The following is a 24279-nucleotide window of genomic DNA, read 5'->3' as shown; positions in this document are numbered from 1 at the left end:
TAAGTTTATTAAACACAGTTAGTACATTCAAGCTTGGAGAGGTAATTATTTTTTCATCCATGATTCAATATACTGGCTGTTTTTAGTTTGATTTTTTAGACTTTTTATTCAAAGTTTCTTCTCCAAAAGCCACTTTCTTATACATATATATGCAAAAGAAACACTATATTATGTTTTACTTTACTATGGCTTAGTCAAGAGAGGTTGCAACAATATAACATTTGCTTGTACACTAAGTAAAAAGAAAGATAGGTCGTGTTGGACCAAAACATCATGTATCAAAAGAGGAAGCTGTTCCAGCAAAAGTACGATGGTATTCTGCTTCCAGGCAAATAATTTCTGACACTGATAACTCCATTCATTTTCAGTCAAACGAGACCAGTAATGAATAGGTGCCACTACCATATCTAAAACAATACTACATGTCAGGATTTTTTCTAAGGACAAAATTACAACTCCACTCCCAAAGACCTCATGTCTTGAGTAGTGGTAGGTCTGAAAGAAGATTTGAACCCAATCAGCAACGTACAGTCTCATTACAGTATTGCGTAAACCACTTATTTGTACAGCAGACAGACATGGATTGTGGTTTAATGCACTACCGATTACATCACCAACAATAATATCAATGATTACTGTAAATAATTTATGGCATTGTCCCTTTCAACCAAACAAAACCGCAATTTAATAATCTATTGAAATTATGGACAATAGTGAAGGAATTATAGCTTATACTTTATAAAAATAAACAAATAAAGTGCTAGTATTGGAATAATAAAAATAGAATGTTTATATTCAAATATAAATATACATGTACTCAATTTCAAATAAATATAACTAAATACTTGTATTATAATATAAACACGTTCTATAGCTTTAATAAACACAATATATTGCTATAGTTCTTTATTTATTTAATAAGTGATTCCAATTATCATACTCATGCAAATATTATTTATTTTATAATTTTATGTCTTTAGACACATGTCTCCCATCTGATGAACCAGTTTACTAGTAACCCCCTACTAATCTTGAATGAACTGTTTTCTTGCACACAGGTTACAGTTGGACCTACGGTTTATAGTTATCTTATCCACCACCAGAACCAGGAGTGAGCCTGCCTTAAACCCATGCTAATATTGTTGGGTCTATAAGTATGGTAAACGGCGCCCCTGCCTTAACTGCTCATTTGACTCGCTTATATTAATTCACCCTCGTATATACTGTTATAATCTCAAATGTTACAACATTTGGAGAGGCTTCATGCTAAATCAAATCTAAGTAAAGTTCTGATCTAGGACACAGAATATGCAAGTCAGACCTTCGAATGAGATGTAAAGTCGTTGGTCCGATGTACATACATTGCGAAAAAAAGAACTTGGTACATTATTACTAAAGAATAGAGGTGCTGGTGTGCTGATCTTGCTGAATACTGAATACTGAAAAATGCTTTATTTGTCCATTATCATAATATAATAACAATTAGAAATTCATCTTCAATATTAGCAAATCATCTTGTTCCTGTACTGGGCCTTCTGTGAGAACAGCCTCGAATTGAAGAGGTCACAGCATATAAATAAATTATCAAAAATTGGTCCTACGAGGAGGTTTCTAATTATTATAGGAAAATTAAATATGAAAGATTTATCTTCCGATGGATAAAAAGAAAAGCTGAAGAGCTAAAAATGTTAAATGCACATCATTTGTGAGAATAAGTAAATGTTTCCCAAGCTATGTGATAGCGCAATAGTGCAATTATTCATCTTAATAGACCACCGCTGCATAAATTTGTTCTCTGTAGAAGAAATTGCAAAATCTATCAATACACAGAAATTCCACATGTTTTACTGAGAAGTTAAAAAGCAGTTATGATTTATTATAGCATTCCACAGTATAGTTGTAATTAATAACTTAAAATTTAACATTTTGGATAATTATCTTTAATTCAATTTTTTTGTTTTGCGTATATTAAATTTTATTTATTTTGTATATAATTGATTTTTTTGTATATATTATTATACACGTCTAAATAATTTGTATATGGCGTATAATAGGCACAACTCAGCACTATAAGCGTATAATAGGATGGCATACATCAACATTTTCTGATCGTATGTTAACGTACGTGCACGTAAAAAAAAAATTTATTTCAGTAAAATGATAAAAATGATCACCTATAATTCGTCAAAGTGACAAATTAAATTCTAGTTATATATTGTAAATTTATTTTAGTTAAGCTCATGGGACTGCTGACTCTTTTAGTTATTGTAATCTTATTTACCTTAGCAGTCCCTGGCCAATTCACCTCCGTATATTTTACATTATGGTTTTTTGGTCAAATAAATAAATGAAATGAAACATATAATTTCAGCTTTTATTGTAAGTTGACCATAACATCTGGTTCTGGGTTTGAATTTAGCCTACTTATTTTTTATTTTCTTTTGAATATTTTACTCCATACTGTTTCTAATTTCTTTCATATATCTACACTCTACTATTTTATTTATCACTAAATTTATGTCAAATAAATTGTCTTGAATTTTATATAAATAATAATAATACAATAACACCCCTATTCAGGGGACACCACTTAAGGAGACAGTTTTCCGTGAAATAAAGATGGGCAATATATGTTTAAACACTGCAAACCTTTGTCTGGGAGATATTCCTATTAAGGGGTTCTCTATGGTAATAACAAATAATAATAATAATATTATTAAATATTTGTTATACTATAGTATACCTGTTATTTTGTGTTCATTGTTTATATAATACTGTTGTATTTAAACATCTAATCTCGCTATGTATTTCGCAGTTCTATTAAACTATTTTCCAGTAATTGGCCAGATCATTCTTGTCTACTTCTCCATCATCTAAGCTGATCTTGAAAATCTCAAATAGTTATTAAAAGCACTTTTTCATGATTACGGCCGTAACATTTTAATCAAACGACAGCATTCAAGACTCTTGTATACAGTAACCTTAATTTCCGTACATCTTTCAAATCAACCTAATTTTCAGTGAATTTGAACTAAATTGCTTTTTGTCATGAAAGAATCTGTAGTGTAAATACCATTGACTTTAAATAAATGTCATAACTCATCATTTTTATATAATAGCAGTAGCAGTTTTTTTCACAAAAAAAGCTGGTCTTAAATTTATCAACTAATTAACAAAAAAAAAAAAAATATTTTAGATAATTATGTAGTGCAAAACAAATCAGAAAATGATGATAAAAAAAAGGAAACAAAATGAAACTAAAAACATCAGCAAAAATACAATAAATCAATCAATGGAAATAAAAAAATACTGTTTCTGCTATACAGAAGAAATTAAATAATTTTTACAGAATTTGTCTAAGACATTGTACAATCTGTCGGAAAAGAGACAGGCTCACCTCCTCAAGAGGAAGAAGATTCGCATTGCTTTCAAGTGTAAAATTGATTTCAGAAATTGTTGAAAAAAATCCATATTATATTGAAGAAACAATCAGTGGGGTATTGAGATGATAGCCTAACCAAGGTGCACGTCAAATGAGAGACGCCTTGAGTGATACTATCACCTGAAACGTTAGTAATGTCTGAAACGCATAATGAATTGCACATTAAAGGTAGAATCATTCAATATATAGAGGATGGTAAATATTAGCATTAAAATCTTCTTTTATTAAAGATGTATTGTCCCCCAAAAACATGAAAAATGAAGATTAATAAAATCAGACTTTAAATAGGTAATTTTGCAGAAAGTTATTTTGTAAAAAAAAAACCATAAAAAAATAATTATAAATTGTAATTAATTATTGTAAAACAAATATAGAATCTGACACTGGTTTAAGCTCATGATATATTATACTTGGAACAAGCTATGCGGTCTTCCGCTTACCGTTACCGCTCGTCTGTGTGAATTGGCTTTTTCAGCTTAGGATGTGTTTTTTATAATATAACAACACATATAAATAAATTTGCTAGCCTGATATTTTATGCTAGGCTAGTAGTACTAAATTAAGCCTTGCACAGACGTGGAAAAACTTCAAAATAAGAATAATATATTCACATATAAAGTCGTAGGTCTACTTTACTCTGTAGAGAACACTAACAGTTTGAAGGAGACAAATGCACTTGATTTAAAAATTTGTGATAGAGCAGGAATTGCGGCATTAGAATGTAATATTATAAGGTATTTATTATTCTTTGCATTGCTAATGGCAACGATGTTGAAAATTGATCTCTGTTGAGATGGATAAGCCGCAAAATTTATAATGCAATAATCGCTGGGATTCTCCCGTGGGAATAAGCTTTCAGAAGGGATTTATAGGGAATGCGTTTGCATGTACATTTAGTATCTTACAACAGCTTGTTATAACTGAACTGTTTGCATTTATTTATTGTTTAAGATTATTTGCAAACTATAAATGATAATTTTAACTAAATTATGGGTAATGCTGATGCATGGCGTTGAATACCAATATTATTAATCAAAAATAATTCAGTGTTTGACCTTTAAACAAACATTTTAAAGTATAACCATCACCATATTGGTGCTTTCATAAATTGAAAAACAGTCCTCAAAACAGTCTACTGTTTTACACTATCAAACTTTATGTGACAACAAAATGTGGTATGCCCATATATGGACATGATGATGTCATATCACTCCCACTTGGGGACAGTGTCTATTGTTTAATAGGGATCTTTAATGTATTGTTAAGTATTCTCAAAAAGAAATAGTCCAATGTTGGGTTATCCAGGTATAAAATAGGCATAAAGTAGATATAAGGTAAAGTTTATGGAAAAAGGACTGAGGTAAAAAAACATTTTTGTAAAACATTTGTAAACGACTAGTAGTAGAGATATTTAGAGAAAATGATGTTGTTGAGCATTGTTCTTTTTAAAAACCTTAAGGCACAATTGTTTGAAAACTACAAACTTCTGATAAAGTATAATTCATGTTGCCTTAAGCTAAAACCTAATTGTCATTAGTGAAAATGAAGATTAAGAATTGTAAAATTGCACAACTTGTTTTTGGTACAATATCTTTAGAATTATGATTTATTAAAATTACAACAAAGATAAAGTTGAGTTAAATCATGTACAACAGCATTAATGGAAATACTAAAATCAAAAACACTAATTTCACTGAAATTGGTACTAATTTATTCACCATAACTGTTGGTGCTTATTTCATAGCTTAAAGCTATTGCTAATGTACCTGTATTGATACTTAGCGAAATTGGAATCTTAAAGAACAGAGCGTGTAGAAATTGTCTTAAAACACACTAGTGATAACCAAATCACTGTATTAACAAAAGTAGCAGAACAAGAATTAGTATAGCAGTTGCTAAGCACTATGTAAAATTAGTGACATGGGAACAATTGATGGTTGAAACCAATTTTCTGTCATAGTCTGTGTGTTTATGAAATTTGTAAAGCTCTGTCTGCACTATCAAACTTTATGTGACGTGCACATATATGGACATGATGATGTCATATCACTATCATATTTAAGTATATCACTACCATATTTGGGCACATCACACTTTTTTGTCAAATTGGTTTTGCTAAAGGATTCTTCACTATTTTGCTATAAAATTACACAAACCAACACTGGTGACGCTTACCTGGATAAAACGACATTAGCCCTCTCCCAATAAAGAGAGGATAAACTAATATAATACCCGCTCCTTTGGATAATGGAACCATTCTCACATATTACCAATTATTTTCATTAAAAAATATACTATAACTGTTTTAATATGTATGAATTGCTTGGGAGTGGGCTATTTTTATCAAGGTACATTATTTAATATTATAGGCATGAAATAGACAGTCCATAATTACTGTATAACCATTACAGAGTGTCAGTCACCTCATATGCTGGGAATGATTACATCGCCTCAATAATTAATGTTAATGACACAAGATAATCACTGAACCATGAAGGATGCTATGGATCACTTGTCAGTAAGCTCAACATGCCATACTCTTGCGTACTGTATTTGTTTAATCATTATTTCCATATAAAAAAATTATTTTATTCCCCTTTTTTAAAAAAAAGTTCCAATTAAAAAATGTGAAATAGAAATTGTAGCTTTGTTTTCTTTTATATTGTATTAGTTTATTTAATTTTTTTTTTTTCGTATTTAACATTATTTTGGGGTGATTGCATTTATATGAAAGTTTATCTAATAACCTAACTAGTTTATCATTATTTTATTGTATATTATGTTGTTGACTTGTGGAAATAAATAGAAATTGAAATCAATATGTATGTATGTATTTAAAATAAATATTTAGGACAATTGATTTTTTAACAGAAAAGATCAAATAGATCCAGTATGGTAATAATCACTGCTTTACTGCGTTCAATGTTTGACTAACTACAGTATGCAGCACAAAAAAATATTATTAGTATCTGCATGGGTGTGCATTATAACCATTTAAAACCATTATAATCTTGCACTATTGCACTATAAAATATTAATACTGTACATTGCTATGTTACTTTCATTTGCCCACCAGCCACACATCTTTCTTATATATATATGTTAATTGTTACTTAATTATCATATTAATTTTGTGTGGAAATCAATAAAAAACAAACAAACAAGAGTGAAGAAGTGGTCTAATGGTAGGGTGCCTGGCGTATAAGCACACGTATCAGGGTTTGAATCTTAGATGGGATCTTTTTTCACTCCATAGAGTTCTCAATAATAGTACAGCACATTGCACAACAATTCAATTAAATAATATAACTTCATTTCACAAACTGACTGATATAAGAGTGATATTATATCATCGATCAATTCCTGTCGAGACATTCATTCAAATCTCAGGGGAGACAGACATATTAATTTCTTATCATAACTTTCAATTATGTGGAATAATGTTTGCAATTCAGACCATAGAAATTTATGTCATTTAATCAACTGATTCACTATCTTTAATTAACAAGCTAAACAATTGTCCAAATTAATTAACAAATCTTGAAGATGCATCATGATAATTTAACAAAGATTGTGATGATAAAAAGTGAAGATGCTGAAAAATTATGATGATGATGATGAATGAAAAAAATGACGATGATATGATTGAAAAAACTATGATGATGATGTTTGAAAAAATGACGATGATGATTGAAAAAATTGATGAAAAATGATGATGATGATTGAAAAAAAATCATGATAAAAAATTATATATTGATGATGATAAAAAAGCATAGCAAAGCATTTCACAGATTTTGGGGCTTGCTTCTCCTGACAACCTTCTCCCCCTCTAATTTAACCATTAGCATACCCCCTAGAAAATTCTGGTTTACCTGAAAGTACTACAGTATTTCATTTTTCCCCACCCACTCTTGTCTTTTTGGTCCCATCCCTATAACCCTAGAAGATAATGATGATGACCATTACAAACGATCTCTTAGGCACACTTAAGTATAAAAACCAAACAAACGCTATGAGAGAAACTCATTATTCTTTATTTACTCAGTGGTGGTAGCCAATTTATTCCGATCAATATCATTTAAGTATCTATTCTCTACGATAAAGCATGTACTTAATGTTCAATGGTTATTGATTAATATGCAATGTGTATATCGTAACTGTGATACTGTACTATTTGTTACAAAGTGTCAACATAGTGATGATGGTATAAAAAGACAAAATACAGAAAGTAAAATACCATGAGTATTAAAGAGTATAGGACTTTGAATAGACAATGAAATACTGTAATGCCAACTCATTCATGTTATAGGAATTAAGGTTTAAAAACACAATGACATGGAATACAATTGAAACTATAGACTCTGGAAGTGCTCAATATATGTGAATATAAGTCAATTGTTACATTCAAGTATAGTCCCAAGGGGGGGGGGGGGGCTGAGTACAAACTTCTGTGAAAATTAGGGTGTGGGATTATACTCATTTGCATAAACAATAGATTTACCCAAGTCTTGTGTCTTAATTTAACCTAAATAAAGAGGTTAGGATTATACTCAAACATAGAATTATATTTCATCATATTTTTAGAAATGCCTGAATAATGAAACCGGTACTTTAAAATAAAAACACGTTTTGATATTTAGTGCTGTTGTCATGTACAATACAGCAACTGTTACCCTACAGTGTTGTGTACATTTATGAAAAACATTTTTTTGCTTTAAGGGCTGATATTGCTAGTAAGCATGGCTGTCGGTATACAGATGCCTTCTTTATATTTTCTAAAAGCAGACATGCACACTGCTCTATATTAATAGCGGTTTGCACAGCTCGTGGCGAATGCTAATTACCGAAATGCAAAATATTTCTACAATAAACGCGATAGTTGTCATATTTTATGATTTATTAAATACTTAAAATTCCAATTGCTAGATCAATTATACATGCAGCCAGTTGATTGAACAATTAATTGGTTGGATAGATAATTAAGCTATCAACGAGCCTTTTAATGAGCCAATCAATTATTAATTACAAATCCTATTGCTGCTATTGGAGGGCATCCACTCAATAGAAATCATTGTTTGTTTTTAGAAAAAATTACAGACAATGATATAATTATTTGTGAATCATTATCTCCTTAAAACTATATTATATATATATTATATATATATAATTTACCGTTACAGTAAAAATATAGTATAAATAGTCACATGTTATCAAAATACTGTAAAATTAATAAAGTACACATTATATTATTGTAATTTGTCTGTTTCAAAGAGCTCTAGATACTAAGGTTTTCTTTAATACAGGACAAATATGTCCTGCATATTATAATTATGATGTATACATTTATATTAATATAATTGCACTACATTTAAATATGTTTAATATATTATAATATATTACAATTTTTTTCATACACTAGCAAATCATAATTTTTGGTTATGACTAGCTTTATGCTTACGTCCTTGAGTTACTTACGTCCAAGTGTTGATTATTGTGGACTGTGACCCGACCCTAACCCTAAAGTTAATCTCTGTAGGTGCGAAAATGCAGTAGCACCGTATACCCTTGCATCTTACCTTATATTCCGACTCTAGCCTATTGTGTTTGACTTTGTATTCTGGAAGGAACATAACCTCACTCTGTGGAATTGGCCATGATGTTTGTGAAGCCTGGTAAGGGTCCCGTAGGACAGACGCCTTCCGACAGTGTCTAGTAGCTTTGGACCATGTTCTCTGAAAGCCTTGCTCACTGACGCTTTTATGCATGTAACGGTACGCTATCTGCAAATAAAAGAAACAAAAGAAAGATGTAATAGCAAATGGCCATTTAAATGGTTAAATTAAATTTGGTGGATGACTGGGTGTTGGTGGTGGTTGTAGGTTCGGTGGTGTTTGAGGGTTGGTGGTGGTGGTGGTTGTATGGTGGTTGGTGGTGGTTGTAGGGTCGGTGGTGGTTGTATGGTTGGTGGTGGTTGTAGGGTCGGTGGTGGTTGTAGGGTCGGTGGTGGTTGTAGGGTCGGCGATGGTTGTAGGGTCGGCGATGGTTGTAGGATCGGCGATGGTTGTAGTGTCGTTGGTGTTGGATGACCGGGAGTTGGTGATAGTTGTGATGGGTTGGTGGTGGTTGTTGGATGATGTAGGACTAGCTAGGCCCATTAAAAAAATAAAAACATAAATTTTAATTTATATATACACACAACACAATACTTTTTTTAACATGCAACATACCAAAAAGATAAGTCTATATAAATCTTAATTTAAAGCCTACACGTCAGAAATATTCATTCCCTTTGTGTAGTGTTTGTTGCCTGCCAGCCACACACACACACACTCCTTTCCCCACTCCCTCCCCAGTCCACACCCGGCGTGAGATGAGTACGGCTTAGACTCTAGAGCAGACAAGAGCGCTAGGCAAATAATATTGTGGTGGTGTGGCGGGTTTTTTGTTCATCTTACCTTTTGCCCTTCCTTGCCTGATTGTCGGTTCCCCATTATTTGGCATTTCACGGCCGTAATCTACAGCTGATTTTCAAATGACAGTACTCTTCACCTTCAACGGAATACGCTTTTACATTTGATTATTTTTATCCATTTACATCCTTTACTTTTAAGTGTTCCAGCAGACTTTTAACTACCAAAACAAAATCAAGACCAGTCTGTTCAATTCAATTCTGTCTTCTAATTTTTCTCTCTCTCTGTGTTTTTAAATACCGCCCTCAATCACAAACACATGGAATTTCATTCATAAATTTTCAGTGTGAAGAATTGTCAACAAGAAAAGAAGAGATACTTATTTATTATAAACAATGAATTTACGAAATAGATTGCAGTATATGAAACGTTTATGTACCGCTCATTTTGTAACAAATGCCGTCCTAAGTGTGCTTTTTCTGGTTCTAAGAACGATTCGTCCGTTTTGTACTATTGTTTTTCCTAGAGCTGAGCCTGAATGTAACCTCGAATGGGTATGTATTACTTAATTATTTCCCCGGGTAGAAGCTTATTTCTGTGGCTTCATAACATTGGTGACCGCTTAGCTTAGGCCTCATGCCGGTATCTATCTCTCAGTTTCTCCATGCAGGAAATGAGTCTTAGGATATGACATAACAGTAAACTCTTTGTTGATGGTTAGTATAGTATAGACATTAGTTTTGTCAATAAATATGCAATAAAACAAAATTATTAAATTCAATTTTTAAAAAACCTAATATATTATTTATTTGATAATCTTTATATTATGTTAATTTCTTGCTAAGTTTCTTGTTATTAATGATTTGTTTGTTCTTTTTCAGCGTGAGAGTAATATCTTAATGTTTCTGATTTGTGTCGTGGTCATCAAAAATAGGAAGTTTCCAGACGTGATGCAGTTTGTCAAAATCTTGTTTTCTCTGTCAAAAGTCGCTAATTTTCTGCTGTTCTTTTATTCTGATCTTCGACTAGCTATTGTCTATAGTGTTTTATGTCTATGTACGTTTATTGAAATTTCTTTTTATTCACCCACAAAAGCACATTAGATTTTTACAAATTTACAAAATTTTTATAAATATTTGTTTTAATTGTTCATTCTGAAAAGTCTAAATATTATTCTACCCAGCCTCATGTTCAGTTTTAAAAATCTTTTTAACAGTAACACCAAACCTACCAACACTCTGGTAAACTAACTCAAACTTTGAACATTTTAACTTAACTTAGTTGCTACTTTTTTTTTTGCAGTGGTAGTGTTAATATTTCCTGAACCCGCTTTTAAAGGACCCGAAAATATTACATATTTTAAAGGAGAGCAATTTTTTGTAAGTCATGGTTTTAAAATAGAGGGCGGTAAAATGTTTATTTTGATTGTCATCCTTATACCTGTTGTATCATATCTTATAATTCCTGTGTAATCTAATAATCTTTGTAATATTATTGACAATAGTATTAATTAAAATATCAGCCAAACTTTAAAATATCAGCCGATTCTTGATACTGTATCTATCTCCGAAGTATCATAGGAATATTTGGTAATACAACATCACATAGTAACCTAACCATTAACCTAACCTTTCATGATACAGGCACCACAGGTGATATAAATGAGATGCTGTATTACTTAATAGGTAGTATGTGGAGATACAGCACTGGGAATCAGGGAAAATATTACTTATATAATAATTATACAGTATTTAAAACATCTTTGCCCATCTGTTTTTAACCTCTCATTACGGCTCAGCGACCTCTGTTGCTTGCTATAACATTTAACGGATTTTATGCTCAACTAATTTGCAGGAGGAATTAGAGAACAACCCACGTACCACTTGGATGTTAGAATGCTATGCCGCATGGTCGCCGACCTGTCAACGATTCGCATCAGTTTTCGCAGACCTTTCATTAAAGTAAGAAACAGAAATGAATTTGTCATTTTGACATCTCCGGTGACAGATAGTAACAATGTTAAAATTAAAAAGTTTGGCTGTAATGTAGTGAATCTGACCCTGCTACAATAAAGCAGACTAAAGCGCAGTCTACACTATCAAACTAGTTTGACAAAAAAAGGTGTCCCCAAATATGGTAGTGATATGCCTAAATATGGTAGTGATATGACATCATCATATTTTTTTGTCACATAAAGTTTGATAGTATAGACAGAGCTTTACACCAGTCTCTTTTATGATAGAAAAGTGTTACTTTTTTTATTTATTTGGCAAAACTAGATTTTTATTTTCTCTTTTTAAGTTATTCGCATAACCATTTCAAATTTGGTAAACTAGATGTTGGAACCAATGATAAACTGGCAAAAAGGTAAGTAATAGATTGTCTATTTGAAGCAGAGCCATATTAGTCTTTTTTTTATTACGACGACTATAAGCTTCCATTTTTGGTAAATCTTTTCATTGTCTATGTACTTTAGGCTTGGAATAAATACAAGTGGTACAAGTCTAGAGCTACCAACACTCATCTTATTCCAAAATGGTAAACCAGTGATTCGTAGACCCGTCAAGAACAACAAAGGAAAAGTCATGCCTTTTCAATTCACAATGGTAAATACAGTATAATATTTAGCCAAATAATTTTAAAATCTAACTAACAGGGATATCATACACAATACTGAATCTCATTAGAAACTAAGAAATTGCAATTATGAGAAAAAAAATTATTTTATATAGGATTTGAACCCAGGACCTTGATATAGTAAGATGAGCACTTCACCACTAAACCATTTACAAAACATTTTCTAAATTTAACGTATGGCAGAAATAATGGTAACAACTATTGTTTAATATTTGAATCTGATTTTTCAGGGTAATATGATAAGAGATTTTGACATGAACGTTATTTATGAAGAAACTAAATCAAAAGCACAAAAGAAGCAAGAGAAGAAAGCAGAAGCCTTAGGAAATAATGAAAATGCTGAGGAAGAAAAGAAGGACAAATGAATTTACTTAATGAATAATTATTTAAACTACTTTATGTGCTATATAGAACTGGTTATTCACCAGTCTTAAGCTCTGTCTACACAGTCAATCTAGTTTGACAAAAAAAGTGTGTTGTGCCCAAATATGGTAGTGATATGCCCACATGGTAGTGATATCATGTCCATATATGGGCGCATCACATTTTTTTGTCACATAAACTTTGATAGTGTAGACAGAGCATAATAAACATTTGCAGAGGAAAGAATTGTTACTGATAAGAAAGAATACAAGGACCTTTGCAATGAAGTGTACCACTGAAAAAATGTCACCTAGTGATTACTATGCACAAAAATTACTGTACTGCTGTGAAACAAGTTTTATTTTCAAATAAATATCTGTGATATGGAAAGCAAATAATGACAAAAAATGTTGTGTAAAATTGGTGCTAAACCTGTGTCCTCAAAATTGCGTGCTCTGTAATAAACAATAGTTAACAATATTATATACTGCTGGATATGTCTATTATTTTTTTGTAGCCTTTATTGAGCGGATCATTACTGGCAACAATTTAAATTACAATGAATGAAAGTATGGCACCACCAGTAGGCTAAACATCAGGTTATAGTAAACTACATAAGTAGGCCTACATCACTTAATAAGCTTAATATAGGGAAAACCCCTACTTACTTGTTTTAAGTTCAGTATTACAGTAGTGGATTACAAAATAAAACGGATAAACAGAAATAATGAATCATGTGTTTTATTTCTACGTATACAAATTGAGTGTGGTATGACGAGACAAGCAGCTGCTACCAAATCAAATAAATATCATTTGGTCTGATACTAGTAGGGTTGCTAGTATTTGGTAGGGTCAGGAAGATGTACGATTTACGCGCACGTACTACTATACAAAACGCCGGCGTTTGAACAAGCGTCGAATGCGATACAATAAAAACATACTACACAACAATCATAGGTTATTCATTTAAAAAAACATTGTTGTCGCCTGGTACTATACGCAACTGTTTATCAATCTAAGACGATCTTTGGCATGGTATACAACCCATGGTCAAATGTAGACAACTGTTTTCTAAAGAAACGAAATACGGTTAGGCGCCCGCTATTGTGAAAGACACAATTAACTTTGCACAGCCGATACAAACAAATGTCATTGTTCACTACAGAACAAACAACCAACTGGGATACCAACCGAACACAAACAAAATGCATACCAATTGAAAACATCCGAGGAGGAAAGACCAGTGATCGTGTAAGACAACTAAATACCACATTTCTCACAGATGACTTTTATAACTGTTATATACGGAGGTAAGCAAGATAATTTAACCCAGGGACGGACTGCTTAATTTAGAATAGATTTTATGGTAGATAAACGATTGATAATGTTTTTGAAAAGGCATTGAATCACCTTTCAAATTCCAATAGAAGCTATAACAATTATTGATTATTATAGAAAGTTGATACTGTAGATGGACCGCTCCTAACTACCCTTACAATACAAAAGCGGCACACGGAGTACTATCGTTATATTTAATAATAAAAATATCATAGAGGACCTACTGTTAGGCATGAACCTTACATTATTTTGTCCAGCTAATTGGTATTTCTAAAGCTTTCTTTTATCATTTCGACCTACATGATAACCTTTAATCGAATTTCCCTGTCAGTGCGACCATTTCCGATAGGCCTATAGGCCTACATGAACATATACCCACCCAAACGTTGTTATTCTACTCATCGTCTCATCCCCCCGTGGGGAAGTATTAACTATTTTCTACATATCCAGTCTAAACTTATTTAAAATTTATAAAATCACAATGTAAATGATAGGATAAGGTTGATAATCAGTACTTAATTTCACAATCAATTTGTAGGCCCCCTCCTTGTCAACAACACAACTCCCCCCCCCCCCCCCCCCCAACCAACCACTCTATTTCTAAATCATGGATCCGATTATTCGTCGAACGCAATGTCTCTCGACACAGTTCAAATGTTTTATTACGATTTAATACCATTGATAAATAGGTGATGATTCTCCATTTAATTAAACAATCATGAAAATATAAGGTCTACCAATCCGCGACTCAAGTATCATGAGTTCTTTGAGTACACAAATACCAAGCAAAGTTAATTATTGATCACTTGGACATTCTCAAGAGGCAGTAGTCAGGCCCTGAAGCTATTAGAAATGTATTGTTATATTATTTAGTTTCAATGGGTAACTAAAACTTCAACACAAGAACGCAATGCGTTTGGTTTTATGATATCTACTCAAATCAGGATTCTAGTTTTAAGAGTCGATGGAAATGATCGTTATAGCTTTCATTAACATATCCTCACTTACTTTTAATTTGCTATTTTAGTTATTTGCTGGGTCTGTTTATCCCAAGAGCCGCCATACTATCGTCTGATAAAAACAAATTATGTTTAAGACTAGACTATAGGCCTAAGTAAATTATAAATACTCTCTCTCGTGTTTCCACAACGAATGACTCCTCAAAATGATTGTGCCTCACTGAATGACTGACTTTCCATAAAAGGATAAAACAAACAAAATTTTTTCCTCATCTTTTATCATCTATTGACGCTTTCCTTCATGAATTATCTTTAATAGTATATATAATACAATACTACAGGACCCCAACGGAAATAAACCTAGGTAATTGGTTTTTTTGGGCTATCCTGGTCGAAATCAACTTAACTGTTTTATTCTCATGTTCATAACTTTATTCTGCTGTTCTCTTTTTAACTGAACGCTTTTTAATATTCTTTTGTCTTTTTATAACTTGTATTTTTTATGACTTTTTTAAACTATGGTACTGAACGATATTCTGTTTTAATGCTGTATTTTATGCCATTTTTAAACCATTTTTAAGCCATTTTTTAACCATCATTTTAAACTTTTGCATTGTTTTTAGATTGTTTATAACATTTTATCCTTCTTTTTTATTGTCTCAAGTTTTAACTTTTTGTATTGTAACATTGTTATGTAATCATGTATTGTATGTTGATTTTGACCGAATAAATGAATGAATGAATGAATGAATCTTTAATTCTTTTTTTTGTATATAATAATTGTAATATTCACGGCTTAATACTTTATTTGTTTATAAAATTATATATTCATTTTAGTTAGGTTCATGGGACTGCTGACTCTTGTAGTTACAGTAATCTAATTTACTTTAGCAGTCCCTGGCCAATTTATCTCTGTATATTTTATCTTATGGTTTGTTGGTCAAATAAATAAATGAAATGAAATGAAAGACCTACACTCATTAGACGCATAGTCTTACATCTGCTTCTTCCTAATATTGTATTTCTGTAATAGCAACCTGTTACCCGTACTTTACGTTCTATTCATAAAAAATAAACGATTAACTATTACATTTGCGCCTGTTTAGTCCAAATGAAGGCCTTAAAATCCTACCCACGCCGAGGAAAAAATAAAGCCTAAACACGCAATGAAATTCGAATATGTAGAAATTAATTTAAATAAAACAAATGAAACGGCTTATATATTATTGAATCACAGTGGGGGTGTGTGAATTGGAGGAAGTGTTGCACCTGCGGAACCGTCAGTGGGCCCTTCATACACCTGTCTCAACGACTACCAATGGATTTTACTGACATGTTTCCTAATTATATATTATTTGAATAGGTTAAATTGGCAAGCAAAATTATTATAGGCCTAGATTTAGTTTGTTGTGGCCGTATCCAGAGAGACAGAACCCTTTAAAATGTCACTACTATTGTAGTGCATTACTCGGGAGAGAAACGTGCGGTAACTCGCAATCGACTGAACAACAATAGACCAATTTGAGACCGATGGGAGGAATTTTACAATTGTTATTTTAGGTATTTAAAATATTAGCCTTATCATTAGTAGGCCTATGGCCACGCCTATACTATTTAACTGTAAGCCAGAGTTACCTCTTGTACGAATAAAATAAGATTCACGACAAAAAAAAACAAAAAAAAACGAAAGTGGCCGTATTCACAAATCACCCTTAAGTGAGACATTTCCCTTAAATATTAAGTATTTCATATATAATTAGTATTTAAATTGTAGGCCTATTAATTCACTTAGATAGGAAATTGTTCTTCATTTTAAGGGTAAGTGTTTTCCTTAGCCTGTGTGAATGGTGAATACGACCACTAGAGATTACACCAATGTGTACACTTTCATACATGTAGTATTATGTATTTTGCTTCTTTAAAAAAAAATGTTTCAGACAATGAGAGACGGCTGTTTAATCCCCAGTGCTCGAGTTTAGTGTTACTGGAATCGATCCGAAAACACTGTATCAAAGAAGGAGAAAATGAAGGTAAAACTATACGCAATATTTAAACACTCATATCATCATCGTCATTATCATTTTATTATCAGTATCATTATCTGTTTGATTACCATATCAATTATGTTAATTGTCATCATATCTCACAATTGCTACCTTTGATTGATTTCCAATCCTCAATCCAATAATAGATACGGTATTTATTCGAATAAAAATCCCCCCCCCCCCCCATAACATCATTTTGAATAAACGCCACATGCATATACTGTGTATACACAATATTGTATTAGCGGTACAAGACAGTCCTATTTGTAGTAGAATTTATGATTGTCATGATATACAATTTTTTTTATTAAGCATTTTATCACTTCTCGATATTAATTTTTTCCAGGGAGTACACGGCCCATATGGATCACATCATACGAATAATAGCCTAAACTAAGCGTGTTCTCTTCATGTTTTGTCAATGTGACCATTTGATTCTTCCAACCCACCCCGTTCTCATCCCAACTAATATGTTGATAATTCTTTTATAATATTCCAGAATTAATTTTGGATTTATCAGACGTTGAAGGGAATATCAAACATTTACCCGACAACCTATACACATACGCCAGCGGATTCCTAGACGGAAGACAGCAATACTATTTAATTAAAGTAACTAGGCATAGTAAGTATATACCGTATTTATTTGAATAAACGCCCCGCTTTGAATAAACGCCCCGCTCCCTCGAATGAACGCCCCCCCCCCCCCCTCTAGAACATCATTTGTAATAAACTCCGCGTCCCCCGTAGAACATCATTTGAAATAAACGCACCACATCCACAACCTAAACAGATAAGATAGGATATTTACATTTTTACTTCTTGGTGGTCTAGACGAGTTTGGTGGGGTTTAAAATGACCCTCGTAAAAATTAAATACGGTGCAATAAATATGGTGGCATTTCCTCGCTCGTCACAAAACAAAAGAGGGGATTTTTACGAGCTAAATCTCTAACAATAAATACAATCTCAATTGTCTATTTAAACAACATTGAAACCATTTTCCCTTCCGAAGTCATTAAATTCAAAACTAATATTAACTATTAATTAAATTTACGATTTGTAAACAAACGATAAGATTAAAAACGTGACCAAACCGTTTACGCGAAATAATTTAGCAGGTATTAACCGTAACATGTCAAGTGGTAATAGAAATATCTTAATTAATATTAGTCTTAGCGGTGTATTGTAAATTCCACGGTCGCAATTAAGTATGCGCGCGAAGACGGATTTAAATAATTTAATTAAAAAACACATATGAAAAAGCCAAATATACAAGTTACCAAGGAAGAGTGAAATTACTTCCCTGATGTTACGAATCGTCGAATCACAGGTGTCATTTCCTCTCTAATAAACCAGGAAGGTGTCATATCAATAATACTAAACTCCGTGATTTAACTATAGAGACAATACATTCTATAGTCACGGTATTTCTCCGTGCAAAACCAATTGTTCAGTTCCTATAGTTTTTACAATACAATTTGCAAGGAAAAACCCCTAAATCAAACCCATTAAATTGCAACAAAAAAAACACTGGGCGACAAGGAAAAAAAACCCCCGTTAAATAAAACCTGTTGGATGGCAACCTCGACGCGCGCGATCAGTAAACGTCGATGAACAGGAAGTGAGACCATTATTTTCCGAAATTTGACAGATGTTTTTGTGCTCTAAGCATTGTTAAATTCGCATTAAATGTTTATTGATCTGATCACAACTGTCAAGTACGTCAGATTATGATGTAATGTGTTGATGTTCTTTTATTCTCAATTTATGGTCCGGCAAGTTCATTACTAACATTCTTTCCACGTTGATTCTGTATAGGAATCACAGTCGACACGAAACGAAGCGTGTACGTACATTATCAACAATATGCGATTCTCTGTTATATTAAAAATCTATTGTCCCCAAAAACATGAAAAATGAAGAATAATAAAATCTGAGACACTGTAGTTTTAACAAAGTTAATAACTTCCGTAGAAAAAAAAAACCCCGAAAAAATAATGTTTTCACTTATAAAATGACAAAATAAACGGATAAATTCAACCTGGCTGGCAGGCAATTTGACTATTTTTTGCTTTAAATTACACGGTTTTTCAGGTAAATAATTTGTCTTCCGATCCAATTTTTGATCAAAGTAAATAATTATGTGACATTAAAATGGCATATTAAAACAAACAAAAAAAATTAAAAATCAGATTTTGAATAGGTTATTTTGTAGTTTTAATAAAGTGAATCACTTCCGTAGAAAAAAAACGAAAAAAAATAATGTTTTCACTTATAAAATAACATGATAAATGGTTAAATTCAACCAAAAATACATTGGCTGGCAGCCAATTTGACCATTTTTTTCTTTAAATTCCAGTTTTTTCAGGTAAATACATTTTCTTTCGATCCAATTTTTGGTCGAAGTCAATAACTATTATGTGACATTAAAATGGCATATTAAAAAAAAAATGTAAAAAAATTATTTTTCAAGGGGACAATACATCTTTAAATGTTCGGTTACTCGTTTGTGACCTAAAGGCTTTCAATTCGAACCACTCAAAGAAAAAGTCTTAAATGACACATAATGTACGTTTTGAATGAGTGGTTGTATAAAATTGATATATATATATATATATATAAATTCCCTTTCTTTATAAGTATAATATTTTCATATCTTTTAAAAAGAAAATGTCGACAACCAACAACCACCGCAATACACATTGATGCTGGAAAACGGAGACAAACTCTGTCCTGATCTTACAAGTAAGATGGCTTAATGATCACATAATACATTAAAACGCCCCAGAAAGTAAAATATATTTAGTCTAATTCAACGATAAGTATTATAGTAAGTTGAAAATCATGTCTTTTCTGAATGCTTATTAATTAATATGTTTATTCACTACTTTAGAACATCTTCAGAATTTATCGAAACCAGTGATACGCCAGAGACGAGAATCGCAATGGACAACGTTGCGTAAAAAGCTTCCAAAATCGATGAAATCTGGAGAAAGAGTACGGCCTAGGGGGAGCGCTGGAAAGAAACATCGGTGACAGTATAAAATGCCAGCCGATAATCAGGATACGTCACTAACAAAACATTGACGGGAATTCACTAAAAGACATCCTGTCAACATCTAAAGCTCTGTCTACACTATCAAATGAAATGTGCTGTGCCCATATATGGTAGTGATATGGTCAAATATGGTAGTGATATGACATCACCATGTCCACATTTTGATCACAGTTTGATAGTGTAGACAGAGCTTTAAAGATAACTGTGTCCAAAGACTTGAATTTTAAAAGTACTAACGGATATGCCTATTCCTTCGAGAGCGAAAGAACATGACGGAATTTAAATTATACGGGGAATACAGGTTCGGCGACAAATGACAATATGGTGGCAGAAAAGAGGCCTGATAGAGGAATTCTATGGTCGATCATAACTTAAACAAACCTGGAGTTATGGTTTACTACGACAGCAAATTTCTATGGAAAATGACTGAACTACTAGAGTAGTAACAACTCAGAATCCTACCAACTTAGAGGAATACAACTATTCATAAAATGAAAAACGTTTTTCTATTTCTTTAAATTCGGTACTAATAATTGAAAGTGAACAATGAACTTTGACTGGTAAATAACGTGATCTTATTTACTGTTCAATTCAAGCGATGTGATATACAGATTTTCTAAAATGTAAATAAAGTAAAATGGGTTAATGTAGGCTAAAATAGACATGTAAAATGGGTTAATGTAGGCTAAAATAGGCACGATGCTTCTAGAGCGAGTAACATGCAATAGATGGAATACCAGAGATTGCACCTAGGCTAAATAGTGGTTCAGTACAAGTAGAACATTAGACCAACAGGTAGCCTACCATAATTATGAACAAAATATTAAAATATTATTTTATAATAAATATTGACCACTTTACCTTGACCTTTATTTAAAGTTAAACTGATAAACACGAAATTGGTCCTGTATCGAAGTTCGATATCACACACGCGATACAACTCGGACATAGTAATAATTAGATTCGGACATTCATTTACTAAATGCAAATCGTGTCATAGTTCATTCATTTGCATAAAACGGCCACCCTGATATATTTTCTTTTAAATTATTTATACATTTATTTATATGAGAATGTAGATTTGTTATATGGTAAAATATAGTTATGATTTTGTATAATTTTATGTTTTTTGTCGTATTGTCGGTTTGATGGAATTTAAAACCACTAAAGCTCTGTCTACACTACCGGTATCAAACTAGTTTGACAAAAAAAATGTGATGTGCCTAAATATGGTAGTGATATGCCCAAACATGGTAGTGATAGTGATATGATAATATGTCCATATATGTGCACATAGATTTTTTGTCACATAAAGTTCGATAGTGTAGACAGAGCTTTAGATTGAAAATAAAAAAGTTATTCACACCATTATACTTTCTGATAATAGAATAAAATTTATTAAATTTATTTCAGCAAAATAAAATTATGAAAGACTTATTTAATTGATTATATTAACCAAACAGCTAGCCGATTCTTGGTATTGTATCTAAATCTGACTAGTATCATAGGCAATTTCCATGATACACGGTGAAGCACATTTTAAAATTTGCATCATACACCCTAACCTAACCCATTAACCTAACCCATTAGCCTTCCATATAGGCGTCAGTGATGCTGTAGTACGGACTTTTCCTACGATACTGGGCAAATATTGAGATACAGAACTGGGAATCGGTAAGCACCAACTGCTTATAATCTTATAATATTAACACATCTATTATTGCTTTATAAACACACATTATTATACTATGCCTATTATGTCAATAAACGTTCTATACACTAGTTATTTTCAGAAAACCCAGTACCAATACTTAACATGGAATATAATTCACTCGTTCGTTTCAATACAAGGGAAAGTTCGCTTAATATTGGTCTCCTCCTAAACAGGGGTGTCCCCCTAAACAGGGGTGTCCCAAGGGGTTCTATTATACTGTAGTTTAATTTGAACTCGTCACCAACGGGACGAGAGAACCTCGTGCATAATAGACGATGCGGATTTCGAAAAGCCCGGAGGTAAACTTTACTACATGCAGGTCACCAGTTTAATACATGGTCACCTGTTAAAACCACACGGTTATCTGTTAAAACCACACGGTTACCTGTTAAAGACACACGGTCACCTGTTAAAGACACACGGTCACCTGTTAAAACCACACGGTCACCTGATATTAACATAAGTTACCGGTAAAGTACAGATCACCATGTAAAAGGCATGGTCTCCAGTTTAAAAAAGTTTTGTTAAAGAAGTATATAATTAAAACTTTTTTCCCACGGGTTAACACTGCCAATACCTAATTAAGCCTCATATTGAGACGGGGTTTTCGCCAGCATGAACCAGAAAACATTGGTTTAGTATAAATCGCTGTTGGGTGTTTAGATAAAATAACATAGCCGCATACAAACGCTGTGATTTTCAAGACCTTGCGTAGGCCTACATACGAAAATATAACAAAGAGGTAATTTAAGAATCATATAAGAAAGTCGTATCACGCAATTCTGGTATATATTATTTTCGGCAGACGAAGTGTGCAGCGAATACAAATGAAATACACTACAAAACGAAATAGTGTGCACACAGCAATATTGGCACACCCAACGACCGAAAACATTTAATTCGCTTTTGAATCACGATTTAAGGACTCCACGATTTCCAACAGAGCTAAAACCGATTTCGATTTCACGAACGACTTTCCGATTTCCGAATTTACAGGGAATCGCTATTAAACAATTCTTTACATGTAACATACAACTTAGTGGGGAAATCCGCGGGGACTACCAGAGAGAAGAAACTGCCTGTTTCTTTGCGGAAGACAATCAAACTACTGTAATAATAATAATACGTCACTAATAAAATAAATACCAATTGTCAGCCTACATACATCATGATCAATACATTAAAAAGTATATATTATTACATTTCTTTTTATAATTATAACTGTACTTAAATAACTTTTTTGGTCTTTTTATAATTACATAATTAAATAAAACTTAATTCATAAAAAATATCTGAATTATGTAAAATATTGATAAGTTTTTATAACGTAATTCAGCTATTAAAAATATTCAGATTACATTGATTTGTAAAAATCTTTTACCCAGTATTTGAATACAATAGATATATAAATATCGACTGTTGTTGGATATCAAAGTAATATAAATAATCTACAATTCCTACAATTAAAATAAACCTCTTGTTGGCAAATTGAATGCAAACAAATATTTATACAGTCAGTTCTTTGATCTTATGTCTGGCTGCGACCAATACCAATAGTACTGTACCCTGTACAGTCTCCGCGGCGCGCGGTGTCTGTTTAGGGGCCGTGAAACTGATTGTGTCGCAGGCACAGATAAACCCTTTGATCTCCGGAGCTCACCTAGCGACATTTACGGAAGGTAGGTGTACATTAAGTTTATTAGGTGGAGTTTTAATGCACCGTCGTTCAGAACGGATAACAGACTTTTACGATAACTAATCACACTATATTCTATGAGGTATCTGAATTTGCATTGGTGAAATATCTATTAATTAATATATAAATACATGTACCTATTTATAAAAATAAACGTCAGTATTAAAGTCTATTTAAACACATCGTTTCTATTAACATTAATTTATCAAAAAAATAAAATATATAAATAAAATTGATATTCATTTTACAAGATTAGCAAAAAGTTAATTCTATGATTATTTACATTCTTTTCTATAAAAAATATTGAAAGTACTGATAATATCTCACAAATCTGTGTACATTTATAACGTTATTTTGTGGCAGTAGGCCTATGATTTTAAATATATTTAATTTTAGTTAGAAATTAAATACAATTTCAAACATTTCAACTTAAATTACTAACATATAATGTAAAGATTTCTGTTTCTTAGTTTATCTCATAAAGCTATTTTAGTGATGGTGAAAAAATGGTTTTTTTTTTTGAAATAATTTTGTACAACTTTTATGTATTTTGTATTCTTTTTGGTCCCTATTACTTGTTCCTGATACATTATAATGCACTTATTCTAAATTGAA

The 24279-nt window shown here is 32.0% G+C and overlaps 3 protein-coding genes across 4 annotated transcripts in view; 2 read left to right on the top strand and 1 right to left on the bottom strand.

Annotated features, from left to right (window-relative positions):
• LOC144834652 (ribosomal protein S6 kinase-related protein-like) overlaps positions 1-10106 on the bottom strand; it is a 39939-nt gene extending 29833 nt beyond the window's left edge. For both annotated transcript variants that reach the window (XR_013610991.1, XM_078689540.1), the window contains exons 1-2: positions 9898-10106; positions 9019-9222 (exon numbers count right to left, since the gene is read on the bottom strand). Coding sequence is in view for 1 of the 2 variants with exons in the window: in XM_078689540.1 (XP_078545666.1) it covers positions 9019-9222; positions 9898-9933 (240 nt within the window). In the remaining variant the exon portion in view is untranslated. The remainder of the gene's footprint in view (positions 1-9018; positions 9223-9897) is intronic.
• Positions 10107-10194: 88 nt separating this feature from the next.
• On the top strand, positions 10195-13530 carry LOC144834655 (thioredoxin-related transmembrane protein 2 homolog). Its single transcript, XM_078689545.1, has 7 exons — positions 10195-10406; positions 10734-10908; positions 11155-11231; positions 11707-11813; positions 12154-12219; positions 12329-12458; positions 12720-13530. Exons 1-7 carry the CDS (start codon positions 10248-10250, stop codon positions 12852-12854), a joined length of 849 nt encoding a protein of 282 aa, XP_078545671.1. The 5' UTR covers positions 10195-10247; the 3' UTR covers positions 12855-13530.
• A 592-nt stretch (positions 13531-14122) lies between these two features.
• LOC144834660 (uncharacterized) lies at positions 14123-21535 on the top strand. Its single transcript, XM_078689550.1, has 5 exons — positions 14123-14162; positions 17087-17179; positions 17694-17819; positions 19864-19941; positions 20090-21535. The coding sequence occupies exons 1-5, from the start codon at positions 14135-14137 to the stop codon at positions 20230-20232; spliced, it is 468 nt and encodes a 155-aa protein (XP_078545676.1). The 5' UTR covers positions 14123-14134; the 3' UTR covers positions 20233-21535.
• Positions 21536-24279: the final 2744 nt, after the last annotated feature.

Source organism: Antedon bifida, chromosome 2, assembly GCF_963402885.1.
Source record: "Antedon bifida chromosome 2, ecAntBifi1.1, whole genome shotgun sequence".
Classification (NCBI taxonomy): domain Eukaryota; kingdom Metazoa; phylum Echinodermata; class Crinoidea; order Comatulida; family Antedonidae; genus Antedon; species Antedon bifida.
Note: the sequence above shows the minus strand (reverse complement) of the source record. Positions and strands in the feature narration are given on the sequence as shown.